This window comes from Diceros bicornis, chromosome 17 (genome assembly GCF_020826845.1).
Source record: "Diceros bicornis minor isolate mBicDic1 chromosome 17, mDicBic1.mat.cur, whole genome shotgun sequence".
NCBI lineage: Eukaryota > Metazoa > Chordata > Mammalia > Perissodactyla > Rhinocerotidae > Diceros > Diceros bicornis.
The window spans coordinates 27811826-27833306 of NC_080756.1; the positions used below are offsets into that span (position 1 = coordinate 27811826).

The 21481-nt window shown below is 38.6% G+C and overlaps 1 protein-coding gene across 2 annotated transcripts in view; it reads right to left on the minus strand.

Annotated features, from left to right (window-relative positions):
- Positions 1-21481, minus strand: part of CNTN1 (contactin 1) — a 347630-nt gene that overhangs the window by 115814 nt on the left and 210335 nt on the right. For both annotated transcript variants that reach the window (XM_058558501.1, XM_058558502.1), the window contains 4 exons: positions 15826-15925; positions 15488-15669; positions 4059-4183; positions 3300-3417 (listed from right to left, as the gene is read on the minus strand). In XM_058558501.1, the coding sequence (XP_058414484.1) occupies positions 3300-3417; positions 4059-4183; positions 15488-15669; positions 15826-15925 (525 nt within the window). The remainder of the gene's footprint in view (positions 1-3299; positions 3418-4058; positions 4184-15487; positions 15670-15825; positions 15926-21481) is intronic.

Consider the following 21481-nt stretch of genomic DNA (forward strand, 5'->3'; position numbering starts at 1 on the left):
ATTCACCTATAGTTCATCCTTACCTCAAAGTACAGAACAATCATTATGAAAACGGGATATAGAGTCTCATAAAAGTTTACTCCATTGATGACATGCTTTAACTTTCTTTAGGGTCCCCACATCTAGCCCATTTCTCAATCTCCTTGTCTATTAGCAGATTCCAGGGAAATTCCATCCATCTATTTCCACACATTCCAATCATCTGTAACTGTGTTTTTTTAAGGAGCCTTTTCTAAGTCTATCTTCATCTAGGTCTTGACTCTTCATCATCTAGTCCAGTGATTCTCAAATTTTATCTGTGCATTAAAATCATCTGAGGATCTTGTTAAAATGTTAATTCAGTAGGTCTGGGGTAGGCCTGAGATTTGGCATTTCTAACAAGCTCCCAGGTGTTGCTACTGCTGCTGCTGCTGCTCTGAGGAACACCCCTTTTGTAGCCAGGATCCAGTTTATACCATTGTTCCTTTAGTCTGAGTTTAGATAATTGGCAATAAATAAATAAGTAACCAACCAATCTGTGTTGTACACTTAACACAGCGTGTGGTATTTTGTGTAGGCTCAATAAATATTGTGGATGACATATTGTTTGTAAAATGTGAGAGAAAATTTAGTAGGATTATATTTAAAAAGTCTAAATTCATCTAAAAAATGAGAATTTTTCTTGAATCAATTAAGTTTTAATGAAATAGTTGATTTGGTATGGTCATTTAAATGACTTCATACTTATCTAATATTTGAATTTCTAGTAACAGAATCTAGACTATGTTCCTATATATTTTAGAAGTGGGAAGAAATAAGGGAATATTTTTCCCCAGCTAAGAAGAGGACATGCATTTTTTGGCTCTTTGGCTCTTTGGCTCTTTACTATGCCTATTAAAAGAACAGTAACTGCTGTGGAGTAAGTACTCAATAATCATTTGGTGGATGAATAAAGGGATTAACCAGAAAACTCAGGAAAAAAGGGAGAAAAGCAATGTTTCTAAAGATAATAAATAAAAATAGATTAAGACAAATATAAAGATGCCCAGGAACATTGATCTCAGGTTGAAATGTTCAAATGGTTTGCTTAATACTACCTGAATAGTCATTAAATGACTGAAAGATTTGAGGCTTGACTATAGAGAGATCTTTCAGTCTGGGCTGTTGACTTTTCATATTCTCTTGTAATGTATGATGATAAACAAGAAAACAAAGGTTCTTTTTAAATAGAAAATAGAAAGTTTACATTGGGGAAAGAATTCAAATCCACCTCATATTTTTTCTAAGAATCAAAACGATTTTATTTTACTTCATACGAAAGTGATATAGTATAAAAACTAAGCCTGAATGCTTGCTTGATACCGAATAAACTAGAGTAAATACATTATCAAGGAATTTTGACTTGAGGGGGGAAGAAATGAAATATGATCCTCAGCATTATAATAAGAGACAGGGCAAGTTAAAATTAAGAAAGTCAACTCTTCTTAAAGATAGTTTTCTTTAATACTTTCTTACAATTATCTCATTTCCTTTCATGTTCTTTTAGTGTCGCTGAATTTGTAGTGATACGCGTGTTTTAAAGAATTTGCCTTTGGTGTAGCAAGAATAAACTGGAATTGTTGCTTACAATATGACTGAAGCTGGTTGCAGCTACTTCAAATAATATGAAAAAGACATGAAACAGTAAGACCTTAATTAAAGTAGTTGTAATGAAAATAATGAGAATGTGAAAAATCTCCAAGAGATTTATGGTGTAAAATTGAGACATTTAGTAGATGTGATGGGAGAAAAGGATGTAGTGGATTGTGTCAGTTTCTAGAACAGAGAATTTTTCAGGAAGAGAAGATGTGGATATGGGTAAGAGAAAATGAATTCACTTTCAGACTTGCTAAGTTTGGGTTATCTTTTAGGTTACCCAGTTGAACGTTTCTACTAGGAAGCTTTTAAATTGAGCTTGAAACTGAGGATAAAAATCTGGCCAGATGGGGCCGGCCTGGTGGCACAAGCGGTTAAGTGCGCGCTCTGCTGCAGCGGCCTGGGTTTCGCAGGTTCGGATCCCAGGCACGCACCAACGCATCACTTGGCAAACCATGCTGTGGCGGCGTCCCATATCAAGTAGAGGAAGATGGGCACGGATGTTAGCCCAGGGACAGTCTTCCTTAGCAAAAAAAGAGGAGGATTGGCAGATGTTAGAACAGGGCTGATCTTCCTCACAAAAAAAAAAAAAAAATGTGGCCAGAGATATAAATTACAGGATCATTGATAGATAACAGAAGAAGATTAATAAATTATCCATGAATTTTAAAAAAATTTAAAGGTAACAATAATCCAAGAATAATAATATAGAATATGTGGAAGAATGAGGAAAAGAATGGAATGGAACTAGAGGAACAGAACTCTGGGAGAGAGAATGATTTCTAGCTGAGTAGAGGAAGGAATTAAAAGGAGATAATGAAGGTGTTGGAGAAGAAACCATCTGGGAGGTATGAGAGCATGGAATCACCAAAGACAAGGAAGAGGAGAATTCCAGGATAAAACATGACCAGAAAGAGAGGCAGCTTGAGGAATATGCATACACACACACACACACACACACACACGCACGCACACACAGGGAAAAGGGATATCTGTTGATATCAAGTATCAGAGTAAGGGAAAAGGAATGAATATAGGGCAGAGGTAAAGGGATTATTTAGGAGGAGAGATACTTCTTCCTCTGGATGAAGAGTCTGAAAGGGGAAATGTAGTAAAGATTTAGATATTTTTGAATGAGGGATGGGAAGTTGAATTATTTTATTTCAAAGGGTTTCAATTTTCATGAAGAAATAAGAAGGCAATATGAAAGTGGGAGTCGGGGGAAGTAAAGGGCTTGAGGAATGTCCACAAGCTTTTAAATAGCAATTGTAGAGCATGAAACGCAGGGACTGATGAAGCCAGCAAGTGCTAAAGCCTCCTCTGCGGCTGAGTCACACGCATTGTGGAAGCATCAATCTGCACTAGGTGATTTTCAGGGTGTGTTTAGCTGCCCAGATGTAGGAAATGATAAGACTTATAAAAATGGGCATGTGTAAAGTTTGCTTTACCATTTAAAAAAATTTTTTAAACCATTATACTCCATGTTGCCTCAAATTTATTTACTGTTCTCTAATGAAAGGAAAAATAATAATACATTTTATTCCAAACCACATTTAAAAATTTTTTAACTTCAGCAATTCAAGAAAGTAATGTGAAATTAAATATCATCTATAGATACCCTATGATCATTTTTTAACATGTTGTTCTCTTGCTGAAGGTTAACAGAAACTAGAAATGATACTGACCCAGGATCTTCAACTCCGCATTTGCATAAATGACTCCATGTGTGTTTTCAGCTATGCACTGGTACATTCCAGCATTTTCAAAAGTCACGTCATATAGCCTCAATTCCCCTTTATGATACTGAAAAGAACACAAAGTAGAAAACGTTTCCTCAATAAACTTTAATAGAATTTCTTTCATTTATGTTTGGGTTTGGTTGCCTTTTAATTTAGATACATACTGTTAACTAAGCCGAGTGAAGTGGGGTGTTCATGGCATGGGGAAGTAAAAGCCACTTACCATGCCCAGTGGCTCTTGTTCTATTCATCCTACAGAGCTGAGAGTCCACCTGTTTCCCTCTTGGCCCAGCTGGGAGATTACAGTGGGAAGGTAGAGAAGGACCCCACTGCTGCTACTTGTCCCCAGGGCTAAAGGTAGGACTTTCACTCTTACCTATGTTTCTGTGGGGTCAGGGAAACAGTGGCAAGAAAAAGAGGGCAATATCAGGTAGTGGAGATGGATCAGTAGGAAGAGGGATAAAAAGTGGAACAAAGGAAAAAATAAGGAGAGAGAGAGAGAAGGTAAACATAAGATTACAGAAAGTTGTTTAAGTTGAAAGAAGATACTTTATGTTCACTTTCTTATTTGCTTTTTTTAGGAAACTTTTATATTTCAGGGCTCAGCTACCCTAACTCTATTGACTCTCCTGCTAGATTTATCCCAGGATGCCTTGTAAATGTTGCCTAAACATGGACTTATGCAAAGCACTTGAACATACATACCGAATATCCATTTTTCAGCCATCGGATTGTAGGGATGGGCTTCCCTGTGGCCACACAAGGCCAATAGAGATCACTGCCTATATCCACCTCTGTGTCATTGATGTGTTCTACCCACTCTGGAAATGCTAAAAAGTAATGAACATTGTAAATGTCAAATGCAAGTCTCAACATTCATCATCATCTCAAGAGTACAAATATTACATTTAGTTGACCTTCTTCTGGAGAATATATCAGATATTGTGTGTGTCCTAAAATTGATGTTACAGCCATTGGAATTGTATTTCTATAGGTTTGCAGTAAACTTTATCCTACATTATTATAGCATGAGGTAACTATAATTCAATTCATAATTATTTTTTTATTTGTGAACCTTGCTTTGTTGGAAAGCTAATTCATGAATAGAACTAAAATGATCTTTTTCTTATAACATAAATCTTTAAAAATGACAATTAATGTTTTAAAGAATTATGTCTTAATTTATTATGACACTACCTCTTCCCTTTTTGGATAAAGATGCAAGTTTTTTCCCACTCCTTCATGTATACATTATCTTCCTTTTGATGGGACTTTCAGCTAGTAGTCACTGTAATGTCTTACTGTAGTACTAGAAAAATGACTTGGTCACTTAAATACCCTTTGCTATGAGAAATTACATACACTAGCTATGAAAAGTGAAATCTATGCTTGAATGAAATTGATTTCAGCCTCATCATTTGATCTGATCTACAGATAGCTAAAGAAAGATGCCAGGAAAATGAGAAAACGCTAGGAATTTTCCAAAAGAAAAAAATATTTCTACATAGCAAGCAAATAATCTGATAATGCTTTTGAGTATTTAAATTGCTTAAATTAATTAGTCCAAATAAATGTAGGTAAATAAATTAATACAAAATAAAGAAGAAGGTAGAAGGAGAGAATCCTGGGTGGAGGGTAGTATTTTAATTCTTTGAAAATGATCATTTTTATTATATTCATTTTATGACAAAAGTACTATCATAACCTGTAGAAAGTATTTACGTCAAGCAAATAAAAAGAACATAAAACATTTTTAAGATCTCACCAAACCCCTTCAAAATTATATGTATGTACACATATATATTTTTATAACACATACAATCTGATTTAGTACATTTTTCACTCACCATTACATTTTGTCTCTAACATATGGAGATAATTTTTTAAATTGATAGTATTAATTGATAGAGGTTTTATTTTGTACACAATTTTGGCAATACATAAAACAGGAATATCAGCACCTTTCCTGCCTTGGCCTCACACAGGTGACACAAAAATGTCACGTTAAAAAAATACAATGAGAGCTTCATGGCGGAGTGAACTTTCCCATGAACTCTTCCCCTGATAAGATACAACAAAAGGAACAGTCACAGACCAACAATGGAATCCCAGACAGTGAAAAGCAAGATCGGAAAGATCCACACTGCTGCACATCTGAGACTGGAATGTGCTGGGACCCTGGAGGAAGTGGGGAGAGGTAAGGACAACTCCTCTCCCTCCCCATCAGATCAGCGATCCTGGTGGTGCAGCTCCCAGAGAGGGGAGAGTGGCGGCCCTCTGTGGGGAAACCATAGCTCTTCGGGCTCTCTCACCCAGTGGGAAACTCCCACACAGAGGACTCAGAACTGCCACGGGGTACCATCAACATGTGAGCACCCCAGAGAGCGGATAACGAGGGGCAAAGGAGAAGCCCCCCATGCCAGGGACCCAGAGGGCAAAAGAGAGAGCCCCCCTCCCCGGCAAACCAGACTCTGCAGCTCAGACGACCAGACCAGACCAAGCGATCTGACCCACGGATGGCAGCGGAAAAACCACAGCAGAGCACAGGGGGCTCAGATTACACAGCCCTTTACCACCACACAGTGGCAGCGGGTGGAAATTACAACCAGAGATTTCCAGGATGAGGAAAAACAAACCTAGCACAGCAACCACAATGCAAAGATACATGGAATCACCAGACCAGAAGGAAAATGACAAGCACCCAGAAACCAACCCTGAAGACACAGAAATCCATACCTAAATGATTTCAAAATTTCAAAATAGCTATCATAAAAACACTCAACGAAGTGCAAGACAACACAGACAAACAATTCAATGAGATTAGGAGTTTCTTCACAAAAGAGATTGAAATCATAAAGAAAAACCAATCAGCGCTGATGGAGATGAAGAACACAATGGAGGAGATAAAGGAGAATCTGGAATCTTTAAAGAACAGAGCTGACAATATGGAGGAAAGAATTAGCATTTTAGAAGATAGGAATACAGATATGCTCCAGATGAAGAGGAGAGAGAACTAAGACTAAAAAGAAATGAAGAAAGTCTCTGAGAAATATCTGACTCTATTAGGAAATGTAACATAAGAATTATAGGTATTTCTGAGGGAGAAGGGAGGGAAAGAGGAACAGAGAGCCTATTCAAGGAAATAATAGCTGAGAATTTCCCAAATCTGGAGAAGGAGCAGGAAAAACCAGTAAGCAAAGCCAACAGGTCACCTAAATATGTCAACAGGCAAAGGCCCACTCCACGACACCTAGTGGTAAGACTAGCCAGAGTCAATGACAAAGAAACAATATTAAGAGCAGCTAGACAAAAACAAAAAATAACATACAAAGGAACTCCCATCAGGCTTTCAGTGGATTTCTCAACAGAAACTTTACAGACTAGGAGAGACTGGAATGATATATTCAAAATACTGAAAGACAAAAACTTTCAGCCAAGAATACTCTATCCAGCAAAAATATCCTTCAAATATGATGGAGAAATAGTAACTCTCCCAGATAAACAAAAACTAAGGGAGTTCATGGCCACAAGACCCCCACTACAAGAAATACTCAAGAAGGCCCTCAGGCCTGAGAAAAAGAAGAGAAAGGGAATACAAAGCTTGGAGCAAGGAGAAAAATAGGTAGATAAACTCAGAAAAATAGTAGATCTTTACCGGAATAGGTTAGCAACCACTTAAATACTAAAATCAAAAATCAAAGGAAGGAATTCACCAAAAATAAATTTAACCTCATCACTGTAAACACACACTCACAACACAAGATAGAATAATGTATAACAAGAACAACTTAGAAGGGGAAGAGGAAAGTGATTGAATTGACTTAGTATAAGGAAATAGGAGGCCATCAGATAATGGACTATCTCATACACAAGATATTTTACACAAACCTCAAGGTAACCACTAAACAAATAATCAAAACAAAATCACATATGATAAACAAAGAGAAAACTAGAAGAGTCATAAGACAGAACAACCAAACTGAATTGGCAGTCCGAAACAAATGGGACAAGAAACAAAGGAAACGCAAAATAACCAGAAAATAAGTGACAAAACAGCAACATCAAGCCCTCATATCAATAATTACCCTAAATGTAAATGGATTGAATTCTCCAATCAAAAGATACAGAGTGGCAGGATGGATTAAAAAGCAAGACCCAGCAATATGCTGCCTCCAGGAAACACATCTCAGCACTAAAGACAAGCACAGGCTCACAGTGAAAGGATGGAAGACAATACTCCAACCTAATGACAAACAAAAGAAAGCAGATGTTGCCATACTCATATCAGACAAAGTGGACTTCAAGATAAAACAGGTTAAGAAAGACAAAGAAGGGAAATATATAATGATAAAAGGGACACTACAAGAAGACATATCAGTTATAAATATATATGCACCCAACATAGGAGCACCAATGTACATAAAGCAACTATTAACAAACCTAAAAGGAGACATTAACAACAACACAATAATAGCAGGGGATCTTAATACCCCACATACATCAATGGATAGATCATCCAGACAAAAAAGTCAATAAAGAAATAGTAGACTTAAATGAAAAACTGGACGAGATGGACCTAGTAGACATATACAGAGCACTCCATCCAAAAACAGCTGACTACACATTCTTCTCAAGTGCACATGGAACATTCTCAAAGATAGACCATATGATGGGAAACAAGCAAGCCTCAATAAATTTAAGAAGATTGAAATCATAACAAGCATCTTTTCAGACCACAATGCTATAAAACTGGAAAGGAACCATGAAAAAAAAACTGGGAAAGTGACAAAAATGTGGACATTAAACAACATGCTACTGAACAACCAATGGATCATTGATGAAATTAAAGGAGAAATCAAAAACTATCTGGAAACAAACGAAAATGAAAATATGCCATACCAAACCATATGGGATGCAGCAAAAGTGGTCCTGAGAGGGAAACTCATAGCGATACAAGCCCACCTTAACAAACAAGAAAAAACCCAAATAAACAACCTTAAATTACACCTAACAGAACTAGAAAAAGAAGAACAAATAAAGCCCAAAGTCAGCAGTAGGAGAGAAATAACAAAAATCAGAGCAGAAATAAATGAAATTGAGACCAAAAAGCAGTAGAAAGGATAAATGAAACAAAGAGTTGGTTCTTTGAGAAGATAAACAAAATCGACAAACCCTTAGCCAGGCTTACTAAGAAAAAAAGAGAAAAGGCTCAAGTAAATAAAATTAGAAATGAAAGAGGAGAAATTACAATGGATACCATGGAAATACAGAGGATTATAAGAGAATACTATGAGAAATTATATGCCAACAAATTGGACAATCTAGAAGAAATGGATAAATTCTTAGACTCATACAACCTCCCAAAACTGAACCAAGAAGAAATGGAGAATCTGAATAGACCAATCACAAGTAAAGAGATTGAAATAGTAATCAAAAACCTCCCAAAAAATAAAAGTCCAGAACCAGATGGCTTCTCAGGTGAATTTTACCAAACATTCAAAGAAGATTTAATACCCATCCTTCTCAAACTATTCCAAAAAATAGAGGAAGATGGAACACTTCCTAAACCATTCTATGAGGCCAATATCACCCTGATACCAAAGCCAGACAAAGACAATACAAAGAAAGAAAATTACAGGCCAATATCGCTGATGAACATAGATGCAAAAATCCTCAACAAAATATTGGCAAACTGAATACAGCAATACATTAAAAAGATCATACACCATGATCAAGTGGGATTTATACCAGGGACACAGGGATGGTTCAACATCTGCAAATCAATCAATGTGATACACCACATCAACAAAACAAAGAATAAAAACCACATGGTCATCTCAATAGACACAGAGAAGGCATTTGACAAGACACAACATCCATTTATGATAAAAACTCTCAACAAAATGTGTATAGAAGGAAAGTACCTCAACATAATAAAGGCTATTTATGGCAAACCCACAGCCAACATCATACTCAATGGGGAAAGACTGAAAGCCATTCCTCTGAGAATAGGAATGAGGCAGGGCTGCCCACTCTCACCACTCCTGTTCAACATAGTACTGGAGGTTTTGGCCAGAGCAATTAGGCAAGAAAAAGGAATAAAAGGAATCCAAAGAGGTAACAAAGAAGTGAAACTCTCACTATTTGCAGATGACATGATTTTATATATAGAAAACCCTAGAGAATCCATTGGAAAACTATTAGAAATAATCAACAACTACAGCAAAGTTGCAGGGTACAAAATCAATCTACAAAAATCAGTTGCATTTCTGTATGCTAATAATGAACTAACAGAAAGAGAGCTCAAAAAGATAATACCGGGCCGGCCCCGTGGCTTAGTGGTTAAGTGCGCACGCTCTGCTGCTGGCGGCCCGGGTTCGGATCCCGGGCACGCACTGACGCACCGCTTCTCCGGCCATGCTGAGGCCACGTCCCACATACAGCAACTAGAAGGATGTGCAGCTATGACATACAACTATCTACTGGGGCTTTGGGGGGAAAAAAATAAATAAATAAAATCTTTAAAAAAAAAAAAAGATAATACCATTTTCAATTGCATTAAAAAGAATAAAAACTGTGGAATAAATCTTACCAAGGAGGTGAATGACCTATACAATGAGAACTGCAAGACATTATTGAAAGAAATCGATGGTGACATAAAGAAATGGAAAGATATCCCATGCACGTGGATTGGAAGAATAAACATAGTTAAAATGTCTATATTACCTAAAGCAATCTACAGATTCAATGCAATCCCAATCAGAATCCCAATGACATTCTTCACGGAAATAGAAAAAAGAATACTAAAATTTATGTGGGGCAACAAAAGACCCCAAATAGCTAAAGCAATCATAAGAAAAAAGAACAAAGCAGGAGGCATCACAATCCCTGACTTCAAAACATACTACAAAGCAATAGTAATCAAAACAGCATGGTGCTGGTACAAAAACAGACACACAGATCAATGGAACAGAATTGAAAGCCCAGAAATAAAACGACACATATATGGACAGCTAATTTTCGACAAGGTGCTAAGAACATACAATGGAGAAAGGAAAGTCTCTTCAATAAATGGTGTTGGGAAAACTGGACAGCCACATGCAAAAGAATGAAAGTGGACGATCTGCTATCACCATTCACAAAAATTAACTCAAAATGGATCAAAGACCTGAAGGTGAGACCTGAAACTATAAAACTCATAGAAGAAAATATAGGCAACACACTATTTGACATTGGTCATAAAGGAATCTTTTCAGATGGCATGCCTACCCAGTCTAGGGAAACTAAAGAAAAAATAAACAAGTGGGACTTTATCAGATTAACAAGCTTCTACAAGGCAAATGAAACCAGAATCAAGATGAACAGACAACCCACCAGCTGGGAGAGAATATTTGCAAAACATACATCTGACAAGGGCTTGATCTCCATAATATATAAAGAACTCACACAACTGAACAACAAAAAAACAAACAACCCGATCAAAAAATGGGCAGAGTAAATGAACAGACACTTCTCCAAAGAAGATATACAGATAACAAATAGGCACATGAAAAGATGTTCAACATCACTAATCATCAGGGAAATGCAAATCAAAACAACACTAAGATATCACCTCATGCCTGTTAGAATGGCTATAATCACCAAGACAAAAAACAACAAATGTTGGAGAGGATGTGGAGAAACAGGAACCCTCATACACAGCTGGTGGGAATGCCAACTGGTGCAGCCTCTATGGAAAATGTTATGGAGATTCCTCAAAGAATTAAAAATAGAAATACTCTATGATCCAGCTATCCCACTACTAGGAATCTATCCAACGAACCTGAAATCAACAATCTAAAGAGGCTTATGCACCCTTACGTTCATTGCAGCATTATTCACTATAGCCAAGAAATGGAAGCAACCCAAGTGTCCCTTGACTGACAATTGGATCAAGAAGATATAGAATGGAACACTACTCAGCCATAAAAAAAGACAAAATCGTCCCATTTGCAACAACATGGATGGGCTTGGAGGGTATTATGTTAAGTGAAGTAAGCCAGAAGGATCTCACTCATATGTGGAATATAAACCAACACATGGACAGAGAAAACTGTATTGTGGTTACCAGGGGCAATGGGGGTGGAGGGTGGGCACAAGGGGTGAAGGGAGTCATATATATGGTGATGGACAAACAAAAATGTACAACCCAAAATTTCACAATGTTGAAAACTATTAAAACATCAATTAAAAAAATACAATGAGAAGAATACATTGATACATGCTATATATGATTTAGTTATGTAACCTCCTGGTTAGACCAAAAGATAGTATGCCTCGTTAGTAAAGGAGAAATAACAGTTCTCTTAAATTACCTCCTATAAATATCTGTCCTGTCACCTTGATTCTTCAAAAGAATTAGATATTAGACAGTTCAAAATTCTACTCTGCTGAGAACCTAGAGTATAGATTTCTTAATGTGTTGGTTAAAAACAGATCTATAAGTTTTAGAAACCTAGTAGAGAGTGGCAGCTTTATGTCAAAAATTTAAGGGTCTAACCAGAATTTTCTTCCCCTCAGGAGGCCACTCATGTACACTTAATATGTATCAGTGAATTTTGTTGGAGTATTGGATATACAAGTCTAGAGTTTAGGGGAAATGTCTGGGTCAGAGTTTTCAGGATACAGAGCGTATTTAAAGCCATGATCATGAATGAGATCATAAAAGGGGTGAATTAAATAGAGAAGAGGTTCAAAGACCAAACCCTGATTGCTCTAATGTTAGAAGGGCATGGAGTTAGGAGGAGACAGCAAAGCAGAATGAGAGTGGGGTACAGGATGTACAAAGAGTGGGTTCCGGATGCCAAGTACAGAAAGTGAATCGTGGAGGAGGGAGGGATCAACTGTAGCAACTGCTGCTGTTCCTTCAGGTAAGAAACAACTGAGAATTGACCATCAGCTTCAGCATCATGGAAGTCATTGGTGATAATGAGAAGAAAGGTCTCAGTGAGGAAGGGGGGATGAAAATCAAATCAGAAAGCATTTAAGAGAGAAAAAAATTGGAGGCAACATTTTTAGAGAGTATAGACAAATCTGTCAAAATTTTTATTACATTTGGGGGAGACAAGAAGAGAAATGGGGCAGTAGCCAGAGTTAAAAAAAAAAAAAGAATTTTAAAGAAGGAGGAAACAAGAGCCACTATACACTGATGTGAATGATTCAGTAAAGAGAAAAAATTGCTTATGTTGTAGGGAGAGAGAATTGCTGGAACAATATCCTTAAACAATAAGAGATGGGGAATCTAGTCAACACGTGGAGGTGTTAGCCTCAGATAGCAGCTGAAACTATAGTAATAAGAGATATGGGCAGAGGTGCAAAGATCTGGGGTAGGAAATGTGGGGTGGGAGCTTCTAGAAGTCCTAACTTGATGGCTTCCATTTTCTCTCCATTTGTGAAGTAGGAAGCCAAGTTATCAGTTGAGAGTAAGGGAGAAGGAGGAGGTGTTATGAGTTTGAAGGAAACCATGAAGGCATGAAACCGTCACCTAAGGAGAGTAGGGGAGTAAGTGGACCAGGGAAGTTTAGTATAGTTGCCTGGCAACATTGAGGGCCCATTTAAAGTTAGTAATGATTAATTTAAAATGGACTAATCAGCATGGTAGTGTTTATTTCAAGTAACATTCAAGTTCCTGGGTTTGGGCACTGATAAGGCAGAGAGCTAGATTTTTCTAGCCTTTTGCCAAAGTAATAAGACAAAGTAGAGAGAGGTGAGTGAGCTGAGGGCGTGTGCAGAGGAACAACAATGATTGATGAAGGATTTAGGAAAGAGGTGGATAGGGGTTAGGAGAAGTAAGAGAAAGCTAAAACAGAGTAAGAATGATTGATTATAGCTCCTGATTGAGTCAAAGGATTGTACGAATCTGGGCACTGGAAGGAGTGAGCTGGAAAGATAGGAGGTAGTGGTCAGAGAGTGATTTCCTGAAACTGAGATTCTAAGGGGATTTGCAACTTTGGTAACAATGAGATCTAAAGTATGGCCTTGGGAGTGGCCTGCTGAGGTGGACTGATAGACAAGATCATTGGAGAAGAGAAATTCAAGGAAGCGAGAGGCCAAACTATTAAAAAAATAGTTACAGGCTATGTTGATTTTGATGTCACCAAGTATGAAGTCAGGAGTAGTGTTGTAGTTAGTGAGAGCTGCCAACAGTGAAAACCTTAGGGCAATGACGGGGATTGACCTGACATAAGATTGTTAGCTGGATGTTTAAAGGAAAAGGAATATAGTCTAGAAATGGCATGAGGAACAAGGAGGGCAGGTATACTGCAAGTCAAGGGGGATGAGGGCTGTGGAGGAAAAATTAGCCACTATTTGAGAGGGCTACAGAGGAAGCAGTGTCTTTAAGGGAGAGCTAAATTTCAGTTAGGGCGAGAGGATTACGGGAATGTTCAGCGTAGAAGCTGAGAATATTGGCAGTTCTGATAATGGTGGACTATGTGTTCAGTGCAAGGATTTCAGAAGTTGGGGATGGAGAGGAGATAGAGACTGAGTAGGACATGTGCAGAGCTGTGTGGGTATTAAAGCGCAGGCCATGAGGGGGCCCTGGGGTCCAGGGCTTCTTAAGGCAAATGAAATGAGCAAGAAAGGAGAAATGACCCTAATCCTACTGGACTCTATGGGATGGTGGTGGTGAGGCTGCATGTGCTGGGTCATCAGATGCATTTACTTCATCCCTCTATAAACAAAGCCCCGGGGTCTGGGGAGGGCGGCTTGGCCCTGACGCTGCCACAATGCCCTTTCCTCATTCTGGTATTCCAATTTGGCTAGGCATCATCTCCAGTTTCTCCTATCGCCAACCATCTCAGTGTGGCTAAGGAGCCCCTCATCATACGATTTATCAATATCCTATGTAAATTCCCATATTGCACTCTCCCAGTTATCTTTATAATTACTTGTGTGTGTGTGTGTGTGTGTGCGCGTGTGTGTGCAGGTAGGTATATATTTGTTTACCTAAGTACACTTGTATAAACTTGGGAGTTTTGTATATAATATGACTAGAGTATGAATTTCTCAAGTATAGAGAGAGTATTTTTTTTGTCTAATTATCCTCGCCCCTATCATACTCTGCCTCTGAGTAGACACTCAATGTATGCTTATCCTTTAAATAAATGATCTTGTTGAAGTCTTAGATGTTTATTCAGTGTGACCTGCATGTTTCACACTGTAGAACATTACAGAGATGACTTCAACCTGAAAAGTTTCAGCTGTTGCCTGAAAAACAACATCCTATCCTCCAAAATATAAGTTTATTTCAATGTATGAGAATCAAACACTTGTACTAAGAAAACTGTATCACGGAAAAATGTTTCCTTAGACCAGTGGTTCTCAAAGTGTGGTTCCTGGACCAGTAGCATTAGCATCTCCTAGGAACATGTTAGAAACACAAATTCTTGGGCCCCAAATAGACCTTCTAACTCAGAAATTCTGAGGGTGAGAACCAGTAATCTGTGTTTTAACAAGCCCTCCAGGTGATTTTGAGGCATACTGAAGTTTGTAAACCAGAGGCTTAGACCAAGTCATAATGCATAGATTCTTCTACAAATAAAAAGATATTGAAGGCCAGCCTCGTAGTGTAGTGGTTAAGTTCACAGGCTCCGCTTCAGCGGCCCAGGGTTCCTGGGTTTGGATCCCAGGTTCGGACCTACATACCACTCATCAAACCATGCTGTGGCAGGCGTCCCACATATAAAGGAGAGGAAGATGGGCACGGATGTTAGCCCAGGGCCAATCTTCCTCAGCAAAAAGAGGAGGATTGACAACAGGGCTCATCTTCTTCAGACACACACAAAAAGGTATTGAAAAAAGAGAACAAAGAAGGGAGTCAACAAGCTACATTAATTGTATTTTCTGAAAATTATCAGAAACACCACTATCAATCCATTGGTGTTAGTATGAAACTAATGGCATAAGTTCACATCTATAACTCGTATTTGTGACTTAATTTGACATAGGATAAATATTTCTTCTTTATGCATAATGTAATATACATCACTGTTTTTAAACTATTAATCAGCATATACTAGTTTTTCAAGTATGGAAATGTCTGTAAATAAGATATTGATGAAATTTATAGAAAATTAAAATAATATATCATCTACCTTGAACATAAATTCTTCCATGATGTTTATCCTTTCCTCTAATGTTCTCAGCCTCACATTCATATGTGCCTTCATCTTCTAGCTGAATATTGAAGATCTTGAGGACAGCCCCAGAGGTGCTGATCTCAGCAGTGCTTGGCATTGGTTCTAGGACCTTCCGCCATCGGATATCAGGAACGGGACTTTAAATAGGAGATAAAAGAGCTAAGGGTCCACAAAGCTTACAAGGCAATTTTATGTTTATGTTTCTAGCTAAACATTTACATCTTATATTTCCTAAAACAGCACAAAATTAATATATTTCTATATACATTAATGAAAAATGTAAGTATACTTACTTGCCAAGTGCAAAACACTCTAAAGTCACATTTTGGCCCATCAATGCATATACATCCTTGAACTGAACTACGATATCAGCAGGATATGGTTTTGTCGTTCCTAATATTAAGAAAAATAGAAATATCAACTAATTAATAAGAATAGTATTTTTTTAATATCATGATTTTTATAGAATTAGAACAACTTCAATATGGAAGGCTTTTCTCTGTAGAAGTATTGGAAAATATCTGACTGTGTCACAATGTATACATTTGTTTATGCATAGTATATGTATAGTATAAATTTCATCAAGCATTTTGAATCATATTGGCTCATTCTGACAGCTGTGTAACCAATCTGACTCAATTCACTAAAAAAATCCAAGTCTTTAGGGAGCATCAAATACATGTAAAACATTGTGCCAGGTGCTATAATTGCTTCCTGCTAACTCAAGAAGAAAGAGAAGGAAGAAAGGAAATGAGGGAGAAGGGAAGAAGGAAGAGAGGAGAGTGGAAAAGAAATAAGTCAGGGGAGAAAAGAAAGACGTGTCCATTGAAATGAGGGCAAAGGGGAAACAAGTTGAAAAGAGGGAAGGAGAAAGGGAAAGAAAAAAATGTTTGTTCAGACATCACCATGCTCATCAATATGGCGCTTCATTTCATTCATTCAGCATATCAGTCCTAAAAGATGTATTCTTCTCTCAATCTTAGAGGGGAAGAAATAGGCTCAGAAAGGCTAAATACATTGTTTAGGATCACAAAGTGAGTGTGTACTTTATACTGTGTAATGCAAGGAGACAAATAACCTGAAATACAAACCAAGACAAAAATAGATGGTCTGAAAAAGTGGCAGCTGAGGAAGATTGTTGGAAGTATGTAGGGGCCATGGGAATTTCAGACAAGAGGGCATTTGATCTGGACCAGTTCCGAGTGAAGAAATAGCATATTATGACAAAACTCCAGGAGTGTGAAGCGAATTAAAAAAGGTCTAGGAATTCAAATGATATTTAAGTATATGTAGTTGAAAACAAGCTTGAACCTATAATCTAGAAGACTTGAAACTGTGATAGTAAATATTTTGAGACTAATTTTGTCAGCCGGTAACCACCAATGGGTTTTGGTAAGATAAGTAATATAGGGGAGAGGAAGTCAAGATGGCGGCGTAGGCAGACCCTGAGCTCACCTCCTCCTGAAGACACAGCCAATTTACAACTACTCGTGGAAAAATTACCCCTGAGACAGAACTGAAAACTGGATAAGAGGAACTCCTGCAACAACGGACAATCCTAATTGAGGTGGAAGAGGCAGAAACTGCCTTCTGGAGAGGAAAAACGCCGCCTTCACAAGCCGCCAGCTTCACATGGCCACCTGGGAGCAGCCCAAAGGTACACAGCCTCCCTGGAGGCGCGGGGCCCTGAGCCAGGGAGCACCCCTGCTGTGGGCATTTTGTGGACCCAGCACAATCGAGACGAGTGGCATAATATCGGACTTTGCCTGCTACTAAAACATTGGGGAGTACCCCCAGAAAAGCTGGCTCACAAAGAAATTAAAACTGGCTCTTAAAGGGCCCATGCACAAACTCACCCGTTTCAGAAAGCAACCTAAACTCACCAGAAAGAAAGGTGCACCGTGCTTTGGTGAAAAGAGACTCACCTAACAGGACCCGTGTGCATCTCAGTGAGAAGTGAGACCTCTCCAGGGACTGGGACATTGGCGGCGGCCATTGTTGTGGCCTGGTATGGGCGTGCTGACACAGACGCAATTGGAGTTCTCCCTGGGGCCTGCTAGCCCAGGGTCTGCCCCACCCGCTAGAGCACTGATTTAATCCAGCTCAGCCAGGGCAGGCAGCCCACCCTAGAGACTGGCCCCACCCGACAACAAGCCCTCAGGCAACTTGTGGGCCTGCATAGATTGGTGACTGTATTCTCTGCAGCCTGGCAACTGAGCCAACTTCAGTGGGGCAGGGCGTGCACAGGGAGCAGGTGGAGAGTGTGTGGCAGTGGTGGCATGTGGGGGGCTCCTGCCGTGGAGAGACTGGGTTCACTTGGGGAGGTCGGGGCGCTCACACGGGGCAGGACTGTGTTGACTGTGTTTGTGAACCTGTGGGTGGCAGGGCTTGTCAGCTGCAGGAGACTTGTGCTTCTCAAAGACCCACATGGGGGTTTGCCCCACCTTCCAAAGCCTGAAACAATTGGGTGCTCCTGTGCCTGAGGCCAGCCCCACCCAGCTGCAATCCTCAGAGAGCTGACAAGAGACTTAAAGGCTGGAGGCTTATAGCAATTGTAAGGCCCTGAGACTAACAACCTGCCACGCTGGGGCCCTACTCAATTAAAAGAAATACTGCAACACAAATGTGGTATTAGAACTTGCAGCCAACTGTGTTGGGGCTCCCCACACCTGATAAAGAGAGTGAAGGGCCCACAACAACTACAAGCAGCTGAGCATTACAACAGCGGGCCAGGAGCATAACTTGGCCAAGCTGGGCGCCTACAGGGAGAGCAAACAGGCCACAACAGAAGGACACACGTAGCCCATATAGGGGTCACCCCTGGAACAATGAGAACTGAGGGAAGCACACCGCAGGCCTCCTAAGCCATCACTTACATAAGGTCACCTATCCAAGAGCAGGAGACTTAGCAGACCTACCTAATACATAGTCACGAGCACAGGGAAAGAGGCAAAATGAGGAGGCAAAGGAATACATTCCAAGTAAGGGAACAGGACAAAACCCCAGAAAAGGAACTAAGTAAAACAGAAATGAGCAACCTACCTGACAGAGAGTTCAAACTAAGAGTGTTAAGGATGCTCACTGATGTGGGGAGAAGAATAGATGAACTCAGTGAGAATGTCAACAAAGAAATGGAAGATATAAAAAAGAACAAATCAGAAATGAAGAATACAATACTGGAAATGAAAAATTCACTAGAGGGACTCAAAAGCAGAGTAGAGGATACAGAAGAACGGATCTGGGAGCTGGACGAAAGACTAGAAGAAATTACCCAAGGTGAACAGGTAAAAGAGAAAAGAATTAAAAAGAGTGAGGACAGTCTAAGGGACCTCTGGGACAACATCAAGCACACTAACATCCGTGTTATAGGTGTCCCAGAGGAGAAGAACGAGACAAAGGGGCAGAGAATCTATTTCAAGAAATAATAGATGAAAACTTCCCTAACCTAAGGAAGGAAACAGACATCCAGGTACAGGAAGCACAGAGCGCCCCAAACAAGATAAACCCAAAGAGACCCACACCAAGACACCATCATAATCAAATGTCCAGAATTAAAGATAAAGAGAGAATCCTAAAAGCTGCAAGAGAAAGTCAAGTTACATACAAAGGAAACCCCATAAGGCCAGCAGCTGACTTCTCAGCAGAAACCTTACAGGCTAGAAGAGAATGACACGATATATTTAAAGTGCTAAAAGGAAAAAACTTACAGCCAAGAATACTCTACCCAGCAAGGTTATCATTCAAAATGGAAGGAGAGATCAAAAATTTCCCAGACAAGCAAAAATTAAAGGAGTTTGTCACCAAGAAACCAGTGCTACAAGAAATGTTAAAGGGACTGATTTAAGGGGAAAAGAGAAGACCACAAATAGGAAAAATTATCTATTTCCATGATAAGAACATAATGGATACAAATGCACAAAAAAAGAGGTTAGATGTGATATCAAAAACATAAAAGGAGGGAGGAGGGGAGTTAAAGAGTAGAGCTTTCAGACAGAGGTCAAACTAAAGAGATCATCAATTCTGTATAGAGGAAGAAAGGAACAGAGAAGGACTACTAAAACACTGAGAAAAACAAAAGTTCAAAAATGGCAGTAAGTACATACTTATCTACTTTAAATGTCAGTGGACTAAATGCTCCAGTTAAAAGGCATAGGGTGGCTGATTGGATAAAACAACAAGACCCATATATATGCTGCATACAAGAGACACACTTCAGACCTAAAGACACTCACAAACTGAAAGTGAAGGGATGGAAAAAGATACTCCACGCAAATGGCAATGAAAAGATAGCTGGGGTAGCAGTACTCATATCAGACAAAATAGACTTTAAAACAAAAACTGCAAAAAGAGACAAAGAAGGGCATTACATAATGATCAAGGGAACAATCCAACAAGAGGATATAACACTTGTAAATATCTATGCACCCAATGTAGGTGCACCTAAATATATAAAGCAATTATTAACAGACATAAAAACAGAAATAGACAGTAACACAATAATAGTACAGGACTTTAACACTCCACTTACACCAACGGATAGATCATCCAAACAGAAGATTAATAAGGAAACATTGGCCTTAAATGATACACTAGAACAGATGGACCTAGTAGATACATACAGAGCATTCCATCCAAAAACCGAAGAATACACATTCTTTTCAAATGCACATTGAACATTCTCCAGGATTGATCACATATTAGGCCACAAAACAAGTCTGCATAAATTTAAGAAGATTTAAATAATACCAAGCATCTTTTCTGACCACAACGGTATGAAACTAGAAATCAACTATAGGAAGAAAATCAGAAAAGCCACAAATACGTGGAGATTAAACAATGTGCTACCTAACAACGACTGGGTCAACAAAGAAATCAAAGAAGAAATCAAAAAATACCTGGAGACAAATGAAAATGAAAATACGACATGCCAGAATTTATCTGATACAGCAAAAGCGGTTCTAAGAGGGAAGTTGATAGCAATACAGGCCTATCTCAACAAACAAGAAAAATCTCAAATAAACAATCTAACAATGCACCTAAAGGAACTGGAAAAAGAAGAACAAACAAAGCCGCAAATCAGCAGAAGAAGGGAAATAATAAAAATCAGAGCAGAAATAAATGAAATAGAGACCAAAAAAACAATAGAAAAAATTAATAAAACCAAGAGCTGGTTCTTTGAAAAGATAAACAAAATTGACAAACCTTTAGCTAGACTCACCAAGAAAAAAAGAGAGAAGGCACAAATAAGTAAAATCAGAAATGAAAGAGGAGAAATTACAACAGACACCTCAGAAATACAAAAGATTATAAGAGAATACTATGAAAAGCTATATGCCAACCAATTCGACACCTGGAAGAAATGGATAAATTCTTAGAATCATACAACCTTCCAAAACTGGATCAAGAAGAAGTAGAGAATTTGAATAGACCAATCACCAGTAAGGAGATCGAAACAGTAATCAAAAACTTCCCGAAAACTAAAAGTCCAAGACCAGACGGCTTCCCTGGTGAATTCTACCAAACATTCAAAGAAGACTTAATACCTATCCTTCTCAAACTCTTCCAAAAAACTGAAGAGGGAGAGAAGCTCCCTAATTCATTCTATGAAGCTGACATTACCCTGATACCAAAACCAGACAAGGACAACACAAAAAAAGAAAACTACAGGCCAATATCACTGATGAACATCGATGCAAAAATCCTCAACAAAATACTAGCAAATCGCATACAACAATACGTTAAAAAGATTATACACCATGATCAAGTGGGATTTATTCCAGGTATGCAGGGATGGTTTAACATTCGCAAATCAATCAACGTGATACACTACATCAATAAAATGAAGAATAAAAATCACATGATCATCTCAATAGATGCAGAGAAAGCATTTGACAAGATACAGCATCCATTTATGATAAAAACTCTGAATAAAATGGGTATAGAAGGAAA